We start from the raw sequence: 17,623 nt of genomic DNA, 5'->3' as shown, positions 1-17,623 counted from the left end.
AATTATTCTCAGCCTCTGGTGAAGGTTACTGAAGGACTTAATCCTCAGGTCAGGTTGTTTGGGGAGAGGGGACCTTCCAGTTTATCAGGTTTTCTTAGTTTTCTCATTATTTATTTTCTTGTTTTGATGCCTTCTTGACCATAAATCAAGACATCTGAGGGATTTCATTCCTTTCTGCAGAGAACAGCAATACCTGTCATGAAATGAGTGGTGTAAAAGTGCCTCAGGAATCCTTGAGCTCCTCGCCAAGGTGTGAGCCAGGTAAGGAAGGAGTGACTTGCCCTCCCTGACCTGCAGGGTGTCAGGAGGTGGAATTCAGAGCTGGTGTTTCCTAATGCGTTTTACTCTGAGTACATGCCACAGGCAAAAGATCCATTTTGTCCTTGGATCCTGTAATTCTGCTAAATGTTCCTAAGTGTATGTTATAGTAGAAATATGCTAGAGAAGGATGATGTCTTTCATGTCTACTAATAATAAAAACTTGATTATACCTACCCACCATTTATTTTCTCTAGAGAATAAAAACTATTATTGTTTGTTACTATTATTATTTTGTCCCTTACTATAGAAGGCCTTCAAAAGAAACATGTTCCAGCAGACCAACTACTCGAAAAACTAAATGATAATTTTTGTCAAATATTTTCCATTGTGTTACTATCTTACATAGTTATTGTTCAAAGAATTTTGGCAAACAAGATGCCATTTTATCTCCACAGCTTATGAATTTGGATGGTTTATTTCTATTTTATAGCTAAATAAAGTCGAAGTAGAAGCATAGAAAGGTGTAAGGTCTTTTACCAGGTCAAATTAGTCAAGCAAGAACATGACCCACATCCCTGCTGAGTCACTGCGGTGATGGTTATGTGAGTTTGGCAGAGATCAGGGTAGCCAGGGTCATGGGTTGGAGTTCACACAGGAGACCCAAGGAGACCTGCAGGTTCTTAGGGCAGTGGGCCAGGGCCTGGTGCAAGGAGACTCTTATTCAACAAAAGCATTTCCGTGGCCAGAGCAGGGAAAAGCAGAGAGAAACGGTAAGATGGGAATCTGCCATGCGGGATGCAAGAAATCCTGAAGAAGAGAAATGGAGACAAGTAGGAAATGAAAATGAAAAGTAGGAAAATGTGATGGAGGTCATTGAAGAGCAACAGAAAAGAAAAAGAGAGGGAATCCCAGGGAGTGAAGGAGATGGACAGTGCTTCATGGCGTAGAAGCAAGAGCATGTGGCAACCAAAAAATGAGGAGAAAGGAGGTAGCAGAGAGATGACCAGAAGGAAAACAGGCAGAGCAAGGCTGTGGCGGGGCTCAGGCGAGGTCCGTGGAGCAATGGTGTTTTTTTTGCAAGGAGAAGCTCACCTGAGTGCTGAACACCAGGATTCAGCAGGAATGTCCTGAGGTCTGTGCTCTCATCACTGTGACTCGTTTATTTCCAGGTTTGTCTTCAGAGTCTTGTGAGCAATTAGCTCTCCCAAAGGCTGATGGAGGAGATGTGGAAGATGCACCCAGCCTACTACCAGGTGTGGGAGGTAATTATGATTTAAATGACCAATTATCTCATTAAATTAGTTGGCCTATCTCCATGCAAACAACACTTCCTTCTCTCCACCACCACCCCTGTAACACACTTTTGTTCAGCCTGTGGTTGTTTTCCCCAGGTGTGTGGGAGGCAAGAGGTAAAGGAGGGCTAAGCCCTTTAGTGGAGGGGCTCCTGGGCAGAGAGCATAAGGGTACAGAGTAATAAAAATTATTCTGATTGGAGGCATAAAATGGTGTTGCCTAAGTGGGCCCAATTTTATCTACATGAATATGGAATCTAAATCCTACCAGGATGGAGTTTGAGAAAAGAGAGAGAATTTTAAACTTACTTGCCAGGGATTATTTAGGAATAATGAAATACTGTATATAGAAGAGGCAAAGTAGAAGTGACAAAGTTAGAAGAATGAACAGGGATATAATGGGGCAAAGAGGTAACAAATATCATGAAGGAAGAAAGAGACAGAAATGCAAAGAGATGGTAGAAGTCAGGGAGAGGAAATCAAGTCAAAGAGATCCTGGAGGTGGTTTATGGTGCAGATGCAGCAATGTGTAAAGACAGGGTTAGAGGGAGAAAAAAGAAAAGGAGAGAGAGAGAGAGAGGGGAAAGGGGCCTGACAAGATGCTAGAAGAAGTGGAGCCACTCTTATTTGGTGCAAAGATACCTTTATTCCCAGGGAGCAGTTCTACACCTGAACATTAGAGCTCAGCATGGATCCATGTAGGTGTCCAGGTCACTGTCAATTGTCTGTCATGTTCCTCTTTCACTCTGCAGTGTCCTGTGAACTTGCTATACAAATAGATGAAGGAGAATCAGAAGGAATGCCCAAGTTACTGCCTTATGATACAGAAGGTAATTAGGATTTAAATTAAAGCTTTATTTTTCTGTCTACATACAAAAACACCTACTCTTTCATCTCCCTTCCCATTCCCCCATCTATTCATGTGTTCATTCATGTGTCTATCCATCCATCCATCCATCCATCTATCCATCCATCCATCTGTGTATTCATCCATCCATCCATCCATCCGGTCATCCATCCAGCCATCCATCCATCCATGCATCCCTCCCCACATACAGACACAGACAGTCTATGCCCAGCTTCTTCCTACTTTCCTTAAGAGACACAAGTAGCAAAAGAAGGATGAGCTCAGACTGGTTGGGGCTTTCCTGCATATAGGACGTAGGGAAAGAGAGAGAGAAAGGAAAATATAATTTGAGTCATTAAATAAAGAGAGAGCTGAGTGATTGCCAGTTTTACCTAAATAGTTGTGGGATCCAAATATTACCATGTTGGGTAATATTTGGGTAATAATACCACATTGGGTTATAAGGAAGGGGAGATAATTTTCAACTTGTTTTCTCGAGGTTATGCCAAGAGCATGGATATAGTGAGTATATTGCAATATAGAAAACTCAGTGAAAGACTATTGAAATGAACTTCACAAAGGGAAGGGTCCCTGCCCTTTGTTAATGGCAAAAGATGATACCTTTGATGGTATAGGAGAAAAATAAGACAGAATATACAGAAAGACTGAAATTTAAATTTTTAGATTTAAATTTTGGATTGAAAAATTAGGAACAGAAAGCTAATTAGAGAGAACAGATAGACGCATGGAAATGAGCACCATGGAAGAAAGGAGATAAGCTTGATTATTAAATAAGGCACAGGACTTAAAAGGTGGAGAAAATATTATGAGAGGAACAGAGAGAAGAAAAGTGCTCCGAGACAGAGACAGTGGAGGAGAGGCACAAAAGTTATACACAGAGAAAAAGAGAAAGGAGAATAAGTGAAAAGTTAGCAGAGAGTGAAAACTGCTTGCAAGAGATGGGGAACAATATGGAACATTGTAGGGATGGAGGGAAGATTCACTAGACAGAAATAACTTCTGGCCCAAGAATGAGACATGTTAGCAGCGAGTTTTCACATTATGGTATCCCCAAGCTATCAAAATGGCACCTGTAATGTCCTCAGAGGCAGTCGACCTCCCCCTGAGGCTTTCATGTCTCTCCCATCTATAACTTAATGATTTCAAAACACATATGTCCAGATTTATCTTCTAAGTTCATTCATCTGAGTACCTGAATACGTTCATGAAGATATTTGAAAGACCTCTCCATTTGGATGTTTTTCAGGAACCTCAATACAAGACACCTCCAAGAGTACATACCATCTTTCCTGACACAGATCTGACTCCTCTCCCAGTGTTCCCTATCTCAGGATGAAACACTATTACTCCATTCTTCAAGCAGAAACCTAGGAGCCACTCATGACTCTCCCCACCTCCCTCAACTTAAACACCCCATCAACCATCCAGTAGACTTTTAGTGAGTTCTACATATCTCACCTGTCCATTTCCTTCCACCCCAACACAAAAACTCTGGTAAGATCTCTCTCTTGGACTGGAGCAACAGCCTCTAGACTCACATATTTCCTCTGGTCTTGTACCTCTCACATCCATTCTTTCCAACTCAAGCAACTCTTTCAAAAATGGAAGTTGGCTTATCTTATGTTTCTACTTTAAATCAATAACTACTTGGGGTCATAAGGATTAAATCTATTTTTCCCCCAGGGCTCCAGCTTCATGTCTGCCTCTCCTGCAATTACTTCAAGGTTTATATACAAATTTTCTAGTCATTGTCATTTTCTGATGACTCTTTCTCATCTGAGCCTTCCTAAAGGCTTAGCCCTGTGCTTGGAAAAGTCATCTTGTTTCACTAAAATCTCCATCATGCTCACTAATCTAGTGAAATCATATGGAAATTACATACGCTCTCAGAGATGCCTTTTTTGATCCCTAGTTCTAGAAAGCAACGAGATGATAGATGTGGCAAGGACACACAGCACAGCACCAGGGAAGAAAGAGGGAGACGAGGAAGGCAGGAACAGTCCCGGAAAAAGAAACCAACACAAGGAGAAGTACCAAGAGAGTCCAGTGGCAAGAAGTAGAGGTAGAAACAGAAGAAGCAGAGACATGTGTCAAGGGTGAAAATGAGAGTGCCAACATGGGGTGGGAGAGCAGGTGGGCAAAGTTTCTGACAGTCTCTATCAGATGACTGGATTGCACAAGAGCTCCTTTTACCCTCACGAAATCTTTAACATCGGTATGCAAACAGCTAAATGTCTATCTTACAGACTGAGAAATAAAGCACAGAAATGCAAGCAGGATATTATCGCAAAGGCAAAGTAGAAAAGGAAGAGTGGGCACCAGTGTCCTGGATGTGTCACTGGGTGATGGTTGTGCAAGGCCAGCTGGGGGTTCAGGGCCGGGTCACAGGGTCAGAATAGAAAGAAGCCCAAGGAGTTCTGCAGGTTCCCAGAGGAGTGTACCAGGGATCAATGTAACGCTTTAAGGAAAAAAAAAATGCTAATGGGAGGGAAGGGAAATCATGGAAACACAGCATGGAAATAAAGCCTGCCCTTTGGAATAGGAGAGGGATCTAGAATAAGAGCTAAAGAAATAATAGAAAAGGGATACGGTATCACTGAAAAAGAAAAAAGACATAGAAACAGGAGACAAGAGAAGCCAGTTGGAGAGAAGACCAGACAATCCAAGTGCTGCTCAGCTAGGAGGGAACTACGTGGAGGCAGAACTGTGAGGAGGACACTGAGAATTAGAAGGAGAAAGAGGAGCTGCAACAAAATGGAGAAAAGGCGGAACAAGACAGGGGTGGCTCTCAGCGTTTGCCCATCTTGGATGGCGTGAACGCACTGAGGTCTGTGTCCAAGTCACCCTCTGTGGTCTGTCAATTTCTTGTTTATCTGCAGAGACCTTTGATCTAAAAACTCCCCAAGTCACTAATGAAGGAGAACCAGAGAAGGGGCTCTGTCTACTACCAGGTGAAGGAGAAGGTAATTGATTTAAGTTTTTAAATATTTCAGTACATCTTTGTTTTCTAGTTGGCATGGAAAAAAAGTTTCCCTTTCTCCCATCCTACCCTTCCCTTCTTCACATTCGCATACATACAGATGGAATTATGTCAATTTTCTGTTGTGCCTTTTTGAAAACTGTGAGAGACAAAGGATCAAGGTGAGCTGAGCCCCTGAGTGGGGACCATATTTCTGCATGGGGAACGTAGGGAGAACAAATATACCAGAGGTAGGCTGGGGCACCAGAAAAGAACTACCTGGGTGATGTTATTAAACACACATTAAACCTAAATAACAGCAGATTATGGCAACTGATGCAGGGGAGAATGTTTTCAGCTTACTTCCAGAAGGATCTGGAGCACAGACATGTTTTGTGAAAGATCCTTTGCAATTGAGGAAAGTCATGCGGGAGACACCTGGGATGGCGCTGACAAGGGAAGGACCTGTGGTGCTATAGCCCCTGAGTGAACAGAAGATCTTTTCCAACCTGGAAGAAGATAACTTTGAGAATGAGGAAAAAATATAAAATAAGGGACATTTTACCAGCATCTAGGAGCATAAGATAAAACCCAAAGAAACAGAAAAGGAGAAAGTAGAAGATACATAGAAAGGTGATAACCTCAAGGAGAAAAATTAGAGAAAATTGTACAAATGGTAGCAAATACAATAATAACAACAATATGGGAAGGAAGCACAGAAGAAATTATGCAGAAAAAGAGACAGATCAAAATAATTAAAGAACCCATAAAGAGTGAAAACTGTTGTCCAAGGAAAGGAGCAGGTCGAGGGCCTATGGAGCTGGAGTCAGAGTCACTAGATAGAAGCAGCTCCCAGCAAAGGGTGCCTCTCAATAGTGAGTTTTCCGATCCAGGTCCCCCTAGGTAGAGAGTGGCTTGGAAGCACACTCAGAGAGTAAGAGTACTCTTTCCCCAGTCTCATCTGCTCAGGTAGTGGAATGATTCTCATGTACATGTCTGCAATGCAGACCTGCTTTCCAAGCTCTTCCATCCATGTGCCTGAAGATATTTATCCCAGGACCCTGCCCATTGCAATGTCTTTCAGGAACTAAACACATCCAAAAGGGAAACCAACACCTCCTCCGAACCTAGAAACTCCCCCTTCTCCAGGGTTTGCTGTCTCAGTAAAAGGATGAATGTCCTGTTTGCTCTTGTACTCATCAGACTCTTTTTCTCTGCTTTAGCACAATTGTTATTTGAAAGATATCAATCAGATCATTTTCTTTTCCCCTTAGACATGGTGATCTTTGTTGCACAGGATTAGATGAGTTATCCTTCCTGTGGATTTCAGTGGCTCCCACCCTTCATGGGGCCCCAGCCCATATCATCTGTCTCGTCTCTACTAATGGCATCAATTGTTTCGGGAGCTGCAATGATCTGATCTTTCTTTTATGTGTGGGCCCTTGAGCCACACTTCCCCTGTACTATGTGTTGTTGCCTTGGCCCACTCTGCTCCTGATCCCCTTCCTTATCTGGTTCGTTTCCACCATCCCAGGGATGCCTTTCCTGATGCCCAGTATGAGAAAGGGGGATGACAAGGAAATAAATGAGATGGGGAAAGCCAGTAAAGAGCAGAGTCAGGGGTGCAAGAGAAAAAGACAGGAGCAGAGAATGGAGCAGAAACACATGGAAACAAAGAGAAGCACCCGGAGCCACTGGCAGCAGGAAAGCAGGGCAGAGGCAGAGGAAATGTGCAGAGGAAAGGGGGAGGGGGAGAAGGAGAGAGAATTAGGAGTCCAGGCTGGAAGTGAGCTGATGGATGGTTCTCAGCCTTGGTGACAGCAACTGGAGCGTGTCCACCTACAGGCCAGGTAAACCCACCTACAGAACCTACCTACAGGCCAGGGTGATGGACAGCCCCACCTAGGAAATACTTCAGCTTCCCACATCTTCACTAAGTTTTCTCTTCATAATTTCTTGAGGGATTTCTTTTCTTTCTGCAGAGGGCAGTGATGACTGTTCGGAAATGTGTGATGGAGAAGAGCCCCAGGAAGCCTCTAGCTCCCTAGCAAGACGTGGGTCAGGTAAGGAAGGGGGGGATTTCTGGCCCTGGGCTGCAGAGTGTCAGGAGATTGAATTTGGAGCTTGTGTTTCCTGATTGGCTTTCCTCTGTGTATAGCTCACAGTGAAAGGATCCAATTAATCCTGAGGTTTTTCACATTTTCTGTACATGGATCTTTTGGGAAATGCAGGGAGGAATCTTTATACGTAAGTCCATGTTTAACAGAATGGGATTTATTGTTTGAACATATGTGTTCAGACAGTCTAGTGGTAGTCTAAATATGCCAAGGCAAGGCAATGTGTTCCCTCCTTTATATTCTCATGCCTTTCAATACTACAGTATTAAAATATTTTACCAAATAAGATCTCCTGATACCCTCACAAAACCTTAAGATGGGGGCAGGCAAACTGAGTAATCCTATTTTATAGGTGAAGAAATAAAGGTCAGAAATATGGTAGGAAGAAGCAATGCTCTTTTGCCTTTATTTTTTCTAGCTATCAATACTATTATTTGAATTCATATAAAATTTCGATTCTCAGGAATGCTTTTACACTGTTGGTGGGACTGTAAACTAGTTCAACCATTGTGGAAGTCAGTGTGGCGATTCCTCAGGGATCTAGAACTAGAAATACCATTTGACCCAGCAATCCCATTACTGGGTATATACCCAAAGGATTATAAATCATGCTGCTATAAAGACACATGCACATGTATGTTTATTGCAGCACTATTCACAATAGCAAAGACTTGGAACCAACCCAAATGTCCAACAACGCTAGACTGGATTAAGAAAATGTGGCACATATACACCATGGAATACTATGCAGCCATAAAAAATGATGAATTCATGTCCTTTGTAGGGACATGGATGAAGCTGGAAACCATCATTCTCAGCAAACTATCACAAGGACAAAAAAACCAAACACTGCATGTTCTCACTCATAGGTGGGAATTGAACAATGAGATCACTTGGACACAGGAAGGGGAACATCACACACCAGGGCCTGTTGTGGGGTGGGGGGGAGGGGAGGGATAGCATTAGGAGATATACCTAATGTAAATGATGAGTTAATGGGTGCAGCACACCAACACAGCGCATGTACACATATGTAACAAACCTGCACGTTGTGCACATGTACCCTAAAACTTAAAGTATAAAAAAAAAATTTCTATTCTCGTTCCCTCTATGGAAATAAAAAAGGGTATCATTCCTCTGCTGGTAGATACTTTTTTATGATTTTTTCACAAACTTGACAAAGCCTTCAGTGTAACGGTATTCTACCATCTAATTGGCAGAACTTAGGTCAACTATTTATGAGACTAAATGGTATTTTTGACCAGTACTCTCCATTATGTCGTTGGATCATGCAGTGTTTTTTCAGAGTACTCTGAGAAGTGTTATAATTTTACCCACAAAAACCTCAAGACTTAGATAGGGAAGGTACTGTTATTGCTGTTTTAAGGAGCCAGAAACACAGAAGTGCATGTGACACGGGTGTTTGATAAGACCCAAGAAAAAAGAAAGAGCAGAGACCAGTGTCCTGGGTGACTCCTTACAGGCTTTCGGTTCTGTGAGGTGGGCATGGGTTGGGGTCGGGTCCCATAGTCTGAGTCCAGTGTGGATGCCCCAAGGGTTTTTAGGAATCCAAGAGACTCTACCAGGGTTCAATGGAAAGATACTTTTATTTAACAAATAAAGAAAGATTAGGGAGAGATAAGGAAACATTATCAAGAGTTGGAAAATACTTGAATGTAATCTACAATACGAGATAGGAGATATCCAGAAAAATAGAACCAGAAAAGAGAAACAGAGAGGCAATATGAAAAGTATATGTAGCACATCACTGAAGGAGGAAGAGACAGTAAGGGAGAGGAGATGTTAAGAAGAGAAAGTCCAGAAAGCCGAAAAGAACCACAGATGCCTTCATAGAGTAATAAAAAGATCTCACTAGTAGAAGGGGCTATCACTTAGGCTGGGTGCAGTGGGTCACCCCTGTAATCCCAGCACTTTGGGAGGCCAAGGCAGGTGGATCACTTGAGGTCAGGAGTTCAAGGCCAGCCTGGCCAACATAGCAAAACCCCATCTCTCCTAAAAATACAAAAATTAGCTGGTCGTGGTCGAGCACACCTGTAGTCCCAGCTACTCGGGTGGCTGAAACAAGAGAGTTGTTTGAACCTGGGATGTGGAGGTTGCAGTCAGCTGAGATCACATCACTGCACTCCAGCCTGGTGACAGAGCAAGATTCCATCTCAGAAGAAAAAAAGAAAAAACAAGGGGCCACCACTTAATAGCAAACAAAAGGCTGAATTTATTGTTCAATTAAGGGACAGTTGCGCTTGTGGGTCAGTTTCTCTGAACAGAGAACGTTTGTGGAAGTGTGGATCTCGGTGATTGGCGGCCTTCAGAAGTGAGATTTGTTAGTGGTTAGCTGACCTTTAGTGAAAGCAGGGTCACTGGAGTGTGGCTGTTACTGACTGTCTGACTTTCAGAAGCATGGGGAAGTCAGTGGTTGGCTGGCTTTCAGAGGCCTATGTACTGGCCAGAAGCTATTGTTGATTACTTGGAATGATTCTGATTGTTATTGACCATATGGCCAAACAGAAGTGTAGGAACTTTCAATGATCAGTTTCCCCTTTAGGAAATCTCTCATCTAAAGCTGCAGGAGGCACCATCAAGTATCGTCCCCATCCAAGATGTCTTTTCTGGAAGAGAACCCTGGAAACAAAATCCTAGGATTCCCCTTCATTGAGTAGGAGTTACAGAGTTGTTAGATTAAGAGTGTTATCCTTGCAGAGGATGACATAAGAAACAGTAATGATGTTTTACAATAAGTTAATGGAATGGCAGACAACTATTGAATGTTTTTAATTAGCAGTAGAATTGTGCTGCTTGCAATACTATCATATTTAATTCCCGTTTGCCCCAAGAATACTCACCAGCCACACTTGTGGCTGCAGCGTTTATCCCAAGTAAACTTGCCATTAAATATCTTGCTTTTATTAGTATTTTCACATCACTCTAATATATTGACTTTGGGAAACAAAAGACATTCTTGTAATTATAGCATTCTGGTTTTAGTAGTGGTATTTCCATTTACAAAATACAGAAATTGTTGATCACTGAAAATGTCAAATCCTGGAAAACGTAGCTTTCCCACATGTTCTGTTAACATTGTTATTGAACAATTGTTGGCCAAAGATTCATTTGATAAATCACATATTTTTAAAATAGATGATTCTGATATTGGTTCTGTTTAAAAATAACTCCAAGAACAGTTTATATATTTTATTTTCACATTGAAAATCAATTATGTTTGCTTCAACCTCAAAGAATGTGTTTATGTAAAATTTTTTTTTTTTTTTTGAGACGGAGTCTCGCTCTGTCGCCCAGGCTGGAGTGCAGTGGCGCAATCTCGGCTCACTGCAAGCTCCGCCTCCCGGGTTCACGCCATTCTCCTGCCTCAGCCTCTCCGAGTAGCTGGGACTACAGGCGCCCGCCACCACGCCCGGCTAATTTTTTTGTATTTTTTAGTAGAGACGGGGTTTCACTGTGGTCTCGATCTCCTGACCTCGTGATCCGCCCACCTCGGCCTCCCAAAGTGCTGGGATTACAAGCGTGAGCCACCACGCCCGGCCTTATGTAAAATTAAATGAGTGCCACAAGCTGCACTTTTTGTTCTCTAAACAGGAATAGAGTTAAAGTTGATCCAAGTACAAAATCTCCAGAAGCATGGACTAATGCACTCACCTGCAATTGCTTTGAGGCAACTAGGATGAGCTGTGGCTACTAGCAATGGCCCTTTGATGTCTGTCATGTTTTGAAGTGATACCCCTAGAGCATGGCCTGTTCGTTTGTTTTATTAATTTATTTTTATTTTTCCATAAGTTATTGGGGTACAGGTGGCATCTGGTTACATGGGTAAGTTCTTTAGTGGTGATTTGTGAGATTTTGGTGCACACATCACCTGAGCAGTATACGCTGCACCATATTTGTAGTCTTCTATCCCTCGCACCCCTCCCACTCTTCCCTCCAAGTCCCCAAAGTCCATTGCATCATTCTTACACCTTTGCATCCTCATAGTTTAGCTCCCACATATCAGTGAGAACATACAATGTTTGGTTTTCCTTTCCTGAGTTACTTCACTTAGGATGATAGTCTCCAAGCCGGGCATGGTGGCTCACGCCTGTAATCCCAGCACTTTGGGAGGCTGAGATGGATGGATCACCTGAGGTCAGGAGTTTGAGACCAACCTGGCCAACATGGCAAAACCCTGCCTCCGCTAAAAAAAAAAATACAAAAATTAGCCAGGCATGGTAGTGCATGCCTGTAATCCCAGCTACTAGCAGGGGCTGAGGCAGGAGAATTGCTTGAACCCGGGAGGCAGAGGTTGTAATGAGCTGAAATTACACCACTGCTCTCCAGCCTGGGTGACAGAACGAGACTCCATCTCAAAAAAAAAAAATAGTCTCCAATCTCATCCAGGTCACTGCAAATGCTGTTAATTCATTCCTCTTTATGGCTGTGTATTATTCCATCATATATATCTATATCTATATATATATATACACACACACACACACACACACATACATATATACCACAGTTTCTTTATCCACTCATTAATTGGTGGGCATTTGGGTTAGTTCCACAATTTTGCAATTGTGAATTGTACTGCTATAAACATGCGTGTGCAGGTATCTTTTTCGAATAATGACTTCTTTTCCTCTGGATAAATAGCCGGTAGTGGGATTGCTGGATCAAATGGTAGTTCTATTTTTAGTTCTTTAAGGAATCTCCACACTGTTTTCCATACCAGCTGTACTAGTTTACATTCCCCCAGCAGTGTAGAAGTGTTCCCTATTCACTGCATCCATGCCAGCATCTACTGTTTTTTGATTTTTTGATTATGGCCACTCTTACAGGAGTGAGGTGGTATCACATTGTGGTTTTGATCTGCATTTCCCTGATCATTGGTGACGCTGAGCAATTTTTTCATATGTTCATTGGCCGTTTGTACATCTTCTTTTAAGAACTGTCTATTCATGTCCTTAGCCCACTTTTTGATGGGATTGTTTGTTTTTTCCTTACTGATTTGTTTAAGTTCATTGTAGATTCTGGATATTAGTCTTTTGTCAGATGTATAGATTGTGAAGATTTTCTCCCACTCTGTGGGTTGTCTGTTTACTTCGCTGACTGTTCCTTTTGCCGTGCAAAAGCTCTTAGGTTTAATTAAGTCCCAGCTATTTATCTTTGTTTTTTTTGCATTTGCTTTTGGGTTCTTGGTCATGAAAGCCTTGCCTAAGCCAATGTTTAGAAGGGTTTTTCTGATGTTATCTTCCAGGATTTTTATAGTTTCAGGCCTTAGATTTAAGTCCTTGATCCATCTTGAGTTGATTTTTGTATAAGGTGAGAGATGAGGATCCAGTTTCATTCTCCTACATGTGGCTTGCCAATTATCCCAGCACCATTTGTTGAATAGGGTGTCCTTTCCCCACTTTATGGTTTGTTTGCTTTGTCAAAGATCAGTTGGCTGTAAGTATTTGGGTTTACTTCTGGGTTCTCTATTCTGTTTCATTGGTCTATGTCTATTTTTGTACCAGTACCACACTCTTTTGGTGACTATGGCCTTATAGTATAGTTTGAAATCATGTCGTGTGATGCCTCCAGATTTGTTCTTTTTGCTTAGTCTTGCTTTGGCTTTGTGGGCTCCTTTTTGGTTCCATATGAATTTTAGAGTTGTTTTTTCTAATTCTGTGAAGAAGATGGTGGTATTTTGATGGCGATTGCATTGAATTTGTGATTGCTTTTGGCAGTATGATCATTTTCACAATATTGATTCTACCCATCCATGAAGCATGGGATGTATTTTCATTCGTTCAGGTTGTCTATGATTTCTTTCAGCAGTGTTTTGTAGTTTTCCTTGTAGAGGTCTTTCGACTCCCTGGTTAGGTATATTCCTAAGTTTTGTTTTGTTTTTTTTTTTTTTGCAGCTATTGTAAAAGGGGTTGAGTTCTTGATTTGATTCTCTGCTTGGTCACTGTTGGTATATAGAAAAGCTACTGATTTGTGTACATTAATCTTGTATCCAGAAACTTTGCTGAATTCTTTTATCAGTTCTAGGAGCTTTCTGGGGGAGTCCTTAGGGTTTTCAAGGTAAACAGTCATATCGTCAGCAAACAGTGACAGTTTGACTTCCTGTTTACCAATTTGGATGCTCTTTATTTCTTTCTCTTGTCTGATTGCTCTGGCTAGGACTTCCAGTAAGTACTATGTTGAAGAGGAGTGGTGAGAGTGGGCATCCTTGTCGTGTTTCAGTTCTCAGAGGGAAAGCTTTCAACATTTCCCCATTCAGTATTATGTTGGCTATGGGTTTGTCATAGGTGGCTTTTATTACATTAAGGTATGTCTCTTGTATGCTGATTTTGCTGAGAGTTTTAATCACAAGGAGATGCTGGATTTTGTTGAATGCTTTTTCTGCATCTATTGAAATGATCATGTGGTTTTTGTTTTTAATTCTGTTTGTGTGGTGTATCATATTTATTGACTTGCATATGTTAAGCCATCCCTGCATCCCTGGTATGAAACCTACTTGATCATGGTGGATTATCGTTTTGATATGTTGTTGGATTCAGTTGGCAAGTATTTTGTTAAGGACTTTAGCATCTATGTTCATCAAGGATATCAGTCGGTGGTTTTCTTTTTTGGTTATGTCCTTTCCTGGTGTTGGTATTAGGGTGATGCTGGCTTCACAGGATGAATTAGGGAGGGTTCCTTCTTTCTCTATCTTGTGGAATAGTGTCAAAAGGATTGGTACCAATTCTTTGACTGTCTGGTAGAATTCTGCTGTGAATCTGTCTGTTCCTGAACTTTTTTTTGTTGGTAATGTTTAAATTACCATTTCAGTCTTACTGCTTGTTATTGGTCTGTTCAAAGTATCTAATTCTTCCTGATTTACACTAGGAGGGTTGTATTTTTCCAGGAATTTATCCATCTCTTCTATGTTTTCTAGTTTATGTACATAAAGGTATTCATAGTAGCCTTGAATGATCTTTTGTATTTCACTGGTGTCAGTTGTAGTATTTCCTGTTTCATTTCTTAGTGACGTTATTTGGGTTTTCTCTCCTCTTGGTTAATCTTGCCAATGGTCTATCAATTTTATTTACCTTTTCAAAGAACCAGCTTTTGTTTCATTTATCTTTTGTAATTTTTTATTTCAATTTCATTTAGTTCTGCTCTGATCTTTGTTATTTCCTTTCTTCTGCTGGGTTGGGTTTTGGTTTTGGTTTTGGTTTGTTCTTGTTTCTCTAGTTCCTTCAGATGTGACCTTAGAGTGTCAGTTTTTGCTCTTTCAGTCTTTTTGATGTAGGTGTTTAGGGCTATGAACTTTACTCTTAGCACCACCTTTGCTGTATCCCAGAGGTTTTGATTGTCATTCAGTTTGAAGAATTATTGTCATTCAGCTTGAATAATTTTTTAATTTCCGTCTTGATTTTGTTTTTGACCCAGTGCTCATTTAGGAGCAGGTTATTTAATTTTCATGTATTTGCATGGCTTTGGAGGTTCCTTTTGGAGTTGATTTCCAGTTTTATTCTACTGTGGTCTGAGAGAGTGCTTGATATAATTCTGATTTTCTTAAATTTATTGAGGCTCATTTTATGGCCTATCATATGGTCTATCTTGGAGAAAGTTCCATGTGCTGTTAAATAGAATGTATATTCTGCGGTTGTTGGATGAAATGTTCTGTATATATCTGTTAAATCCATTTGTTCCAAGGTATAGTTTAAATCCATTGTTTCATTGTTGACTTTCTTTCTTGGTGACCTGTCTAGTGCTGTCAGTGGAGTATTGAAGTTCTCCGCTATTATTGTGTTGCTGTCTATCTCATTTCTTAGGTCTATTAGTAATTATTTTATAAATTTGGGAGCTCCAATGTTAGGTGCATATATGTTTAGAATTGTCGTATTTTCCTGTTGGACAAGGCTTTTTACCATTATATAATGTCCCTCTGTGACTCTTTTAACTGCTGTTGCCTTAAAGTTTGTTTTGTCTGATATAAGAATAGCTACCCCTGCTTGCTTTTGGTGTCCTTTTCATGAAATACCTTTTTACACCCCTTTACTTTAAGTTTATGTGAGTCGTTATGTGCTAGGTGAGTCTCCTGAAGGCAGCAGATGGTTGGTGAGTTCTTATCAGTTCTGTGGTTCTGTATCTTTTAAGTGGAGCATTTAGGCCATTTACATTCAATGTTAGTATTAAAATGTGAGGTACCATTGGCATTCATAGTGCTTTTTGTTGCTTATGTACTTTGTTTTTGTTTTTACTTTTTAACTTGTATTTTATTTTTGTTTTATAGGTTCTGTGTGATTTATGTTTTAAAGAGGTTCTGTTTTGATGTGTTTCTAGGATTTGTTTCAATATTTAGAGCTCCTTTTAGCAGTTCTTATAGTGGTGGCTTGGTAATGGCGAATTCTCTCAGCATTTGTTTGTCTGAAAAAGACTGTATCTTTCCTTCATATATGATGCTTAGTTTTGCTGGATACAAAAGTCTTGTCTGATAATTGTTTTGTTTGAAGAGGCTGAAGATAGGGCCCCAATCCCTTCTAGCTTATAGGATTTCTGCCGAGAAATCTGCTGTTAATCTGATAGGTTCTCCTTTGGAGGTTACCTGGTGCTTCTGTCTCACAGCTCTAAAGATTCTTTCCTTCGTCTTAAATTTGGTTAACCTGATGACAATGTGCCTAGGTGAAGATCTTTTTATGATGAATTTCCCTGGTGTTCTTTGTGCTTCTTGTATTTGGATGTCTAGGTCTCTAGCAAGGCCAGGGAAGTTTTCTTCGATTATTCCCCCAAACACGTTTTCCAAGCTTTTAGAATTCTCTTCTTCCTCAGGAACACCTATTATTCTTAGGTTTGGTCATTTAACATAATCCCAGACTTCTTGGAGGCTTTGTTCATATTTTCTTATTCTTTTTACTTTATCTTTGTTGGATTGGGTTAATTCAAAGACGTTGTCTTTGAGCTCTGAATTTCTTTCTTCTACTTGTTCAATTCTATTGCTGAGGTTTTCCAGAGCATTTCACATTTCTAAAAGTGTGTCCAAAGTTTCCTGAATTTTTTATTGATTTTCTTTAAGCTATCTATTTCCTTGAATATTTCTCCCTTCGCTTCTTGTATCATAGTTTGGATTTCCCTGCATTGGGCTTTGCCTTTCTCTGGTCCCTCCCTGATTAGCTTAATAACTAACCTCCTGAATTCTTTTTTGGGTAAATCAGGGATTTCTTCTTGGTTCGGATCCATTGCTGGTGAACTAGTGTGATTTTTGGGGTGTGTTAAAGAGCCTTGTTTTGTCATATTACCAGGGTTGGTTTTCTGGTTCCTTCTCATTTGGGTAGGCTCTGTCAGATGGAAGGTCTAGGGCTGAAGGTTGTTGTTCAGATTCTTTTGTCCCACAGGATGTTCCCTTGATGTGCTACTCTCCTCCTTTTTCTGTGGATGTGGCTTCCTGTGAGCCAAACTGCAGTGATTGTCGTCTCTTTTCTGGGTCTAGTGACCCAGTGAGCCTACCAGGCTCCAGGCTGGTACTTGGGGTTGTCTGCACAGAGTCCTGTGATGTGAACCATCTATGGGTCTCTCAGCTGTGGATACCAGTGCCTATTCTGCTGGAGATGAAGGAGGTGCAATGGACTCCATGGGGATCCTTAGCTTTGGTGGTTTAATGTTCTATTTTTGTGCTGGTTGGCCTCTTGCCAGGAGGTGGCGCTTTCCAGAGAGCATCAGCTGTGGTATTATGGGGAGGAACCGGTGATGGGCGGGCCCTAGAATTCCTAAGGTTATATGCCCTTTGTCTTCAGCTACCAGGGTGGATAAGGAAGACCCATCAGGTGGGGGAGGGGCTAGGCATGTCTGAGCTAAGACTCTCCTTGGACATGTCTTGCTGCAGCTGCTGTGGGGGATGGGGGTGAGATTCCCATGTCACTGGAGTTGTGTACCTAGGAGGATTATGGCTGCCTCTGCTGAGTCATGCAGGTTGTCAGGGAAATGGGGGAAAGCTGCCAGTCACAGGCCTCACCCAGCTCTATGCAAACCAAAGGGCCAGACTCACTCCCACCATGCCCCGCCCCAACAGCCCCCAGACCATTTCCAGGCTTGAAAACCTGCCCCAGGCTATCTGCCTCCCAGCTGCAAAAGAAAAAGGCTTGGT

The 17,623-nt window shown here is 41.4% G+C and overlaps 1 protein-coding gene across 5 annotated transcripts in view; it reads left to right on the top strand.

Moving 5' to 3' along the window:
* LOC116810105 (nuclear body protein SP140) overlaps positions 1-17,623 on the top strand; it is a 76,645-nt gene that overhangs the window by 17,497 nt on the left and 41,525 nt on the right. For 4 of the 5 annotated variants that reach the window (XM_032753973.2, XM_032753981.2, XM_032753975.2 and 1 more), the window contains 6 exons: positions 181-261; positions 1,431-1,523; positions 2,306-2,383; positions 4,334-4,483; positions 5,301-5,384; positions 7,363-7,443. In XM_032753973.2, coding sequence (XP_032609864.1) covers positions 181-261; positions 1,431-1,523; positions 2,306-2,383; positions 4,334-4,483; positions 5,301-5,384; positions 7,363-7,443 — 567 coding nt within the window. The remainder of the gene's footprint in view (positions 1-180; positions 262-1,430; positions 1,524-2,305; positions 2,384-4,333; positions 4,484-5,300; positions 5,385-7,362; positions 7,444-17,623) is intronic. The other variant, XM_032753982.2, reaches the window with a different exon arrangement.

This window comes from Hylobates moloch, unplaced genomic scaffold (genome assembly GCF_009828535.3).
Source record: "Hylobates moloch isolate HMO894 unplaced genomic scaffold, HMol_V3 SCAFFOLD_1, whole genome shotgun sequence".
In the NCBI taxonomy this organism is placed as follows: Eukaryota; Metazoa; Chordata; class Mammalia; order Primates; family Hylobatidae; genus Hylobates; species Hylobates moloch.
This window is presented reverse-complemented; position numbering and strand designations above follow the sequence as displayed.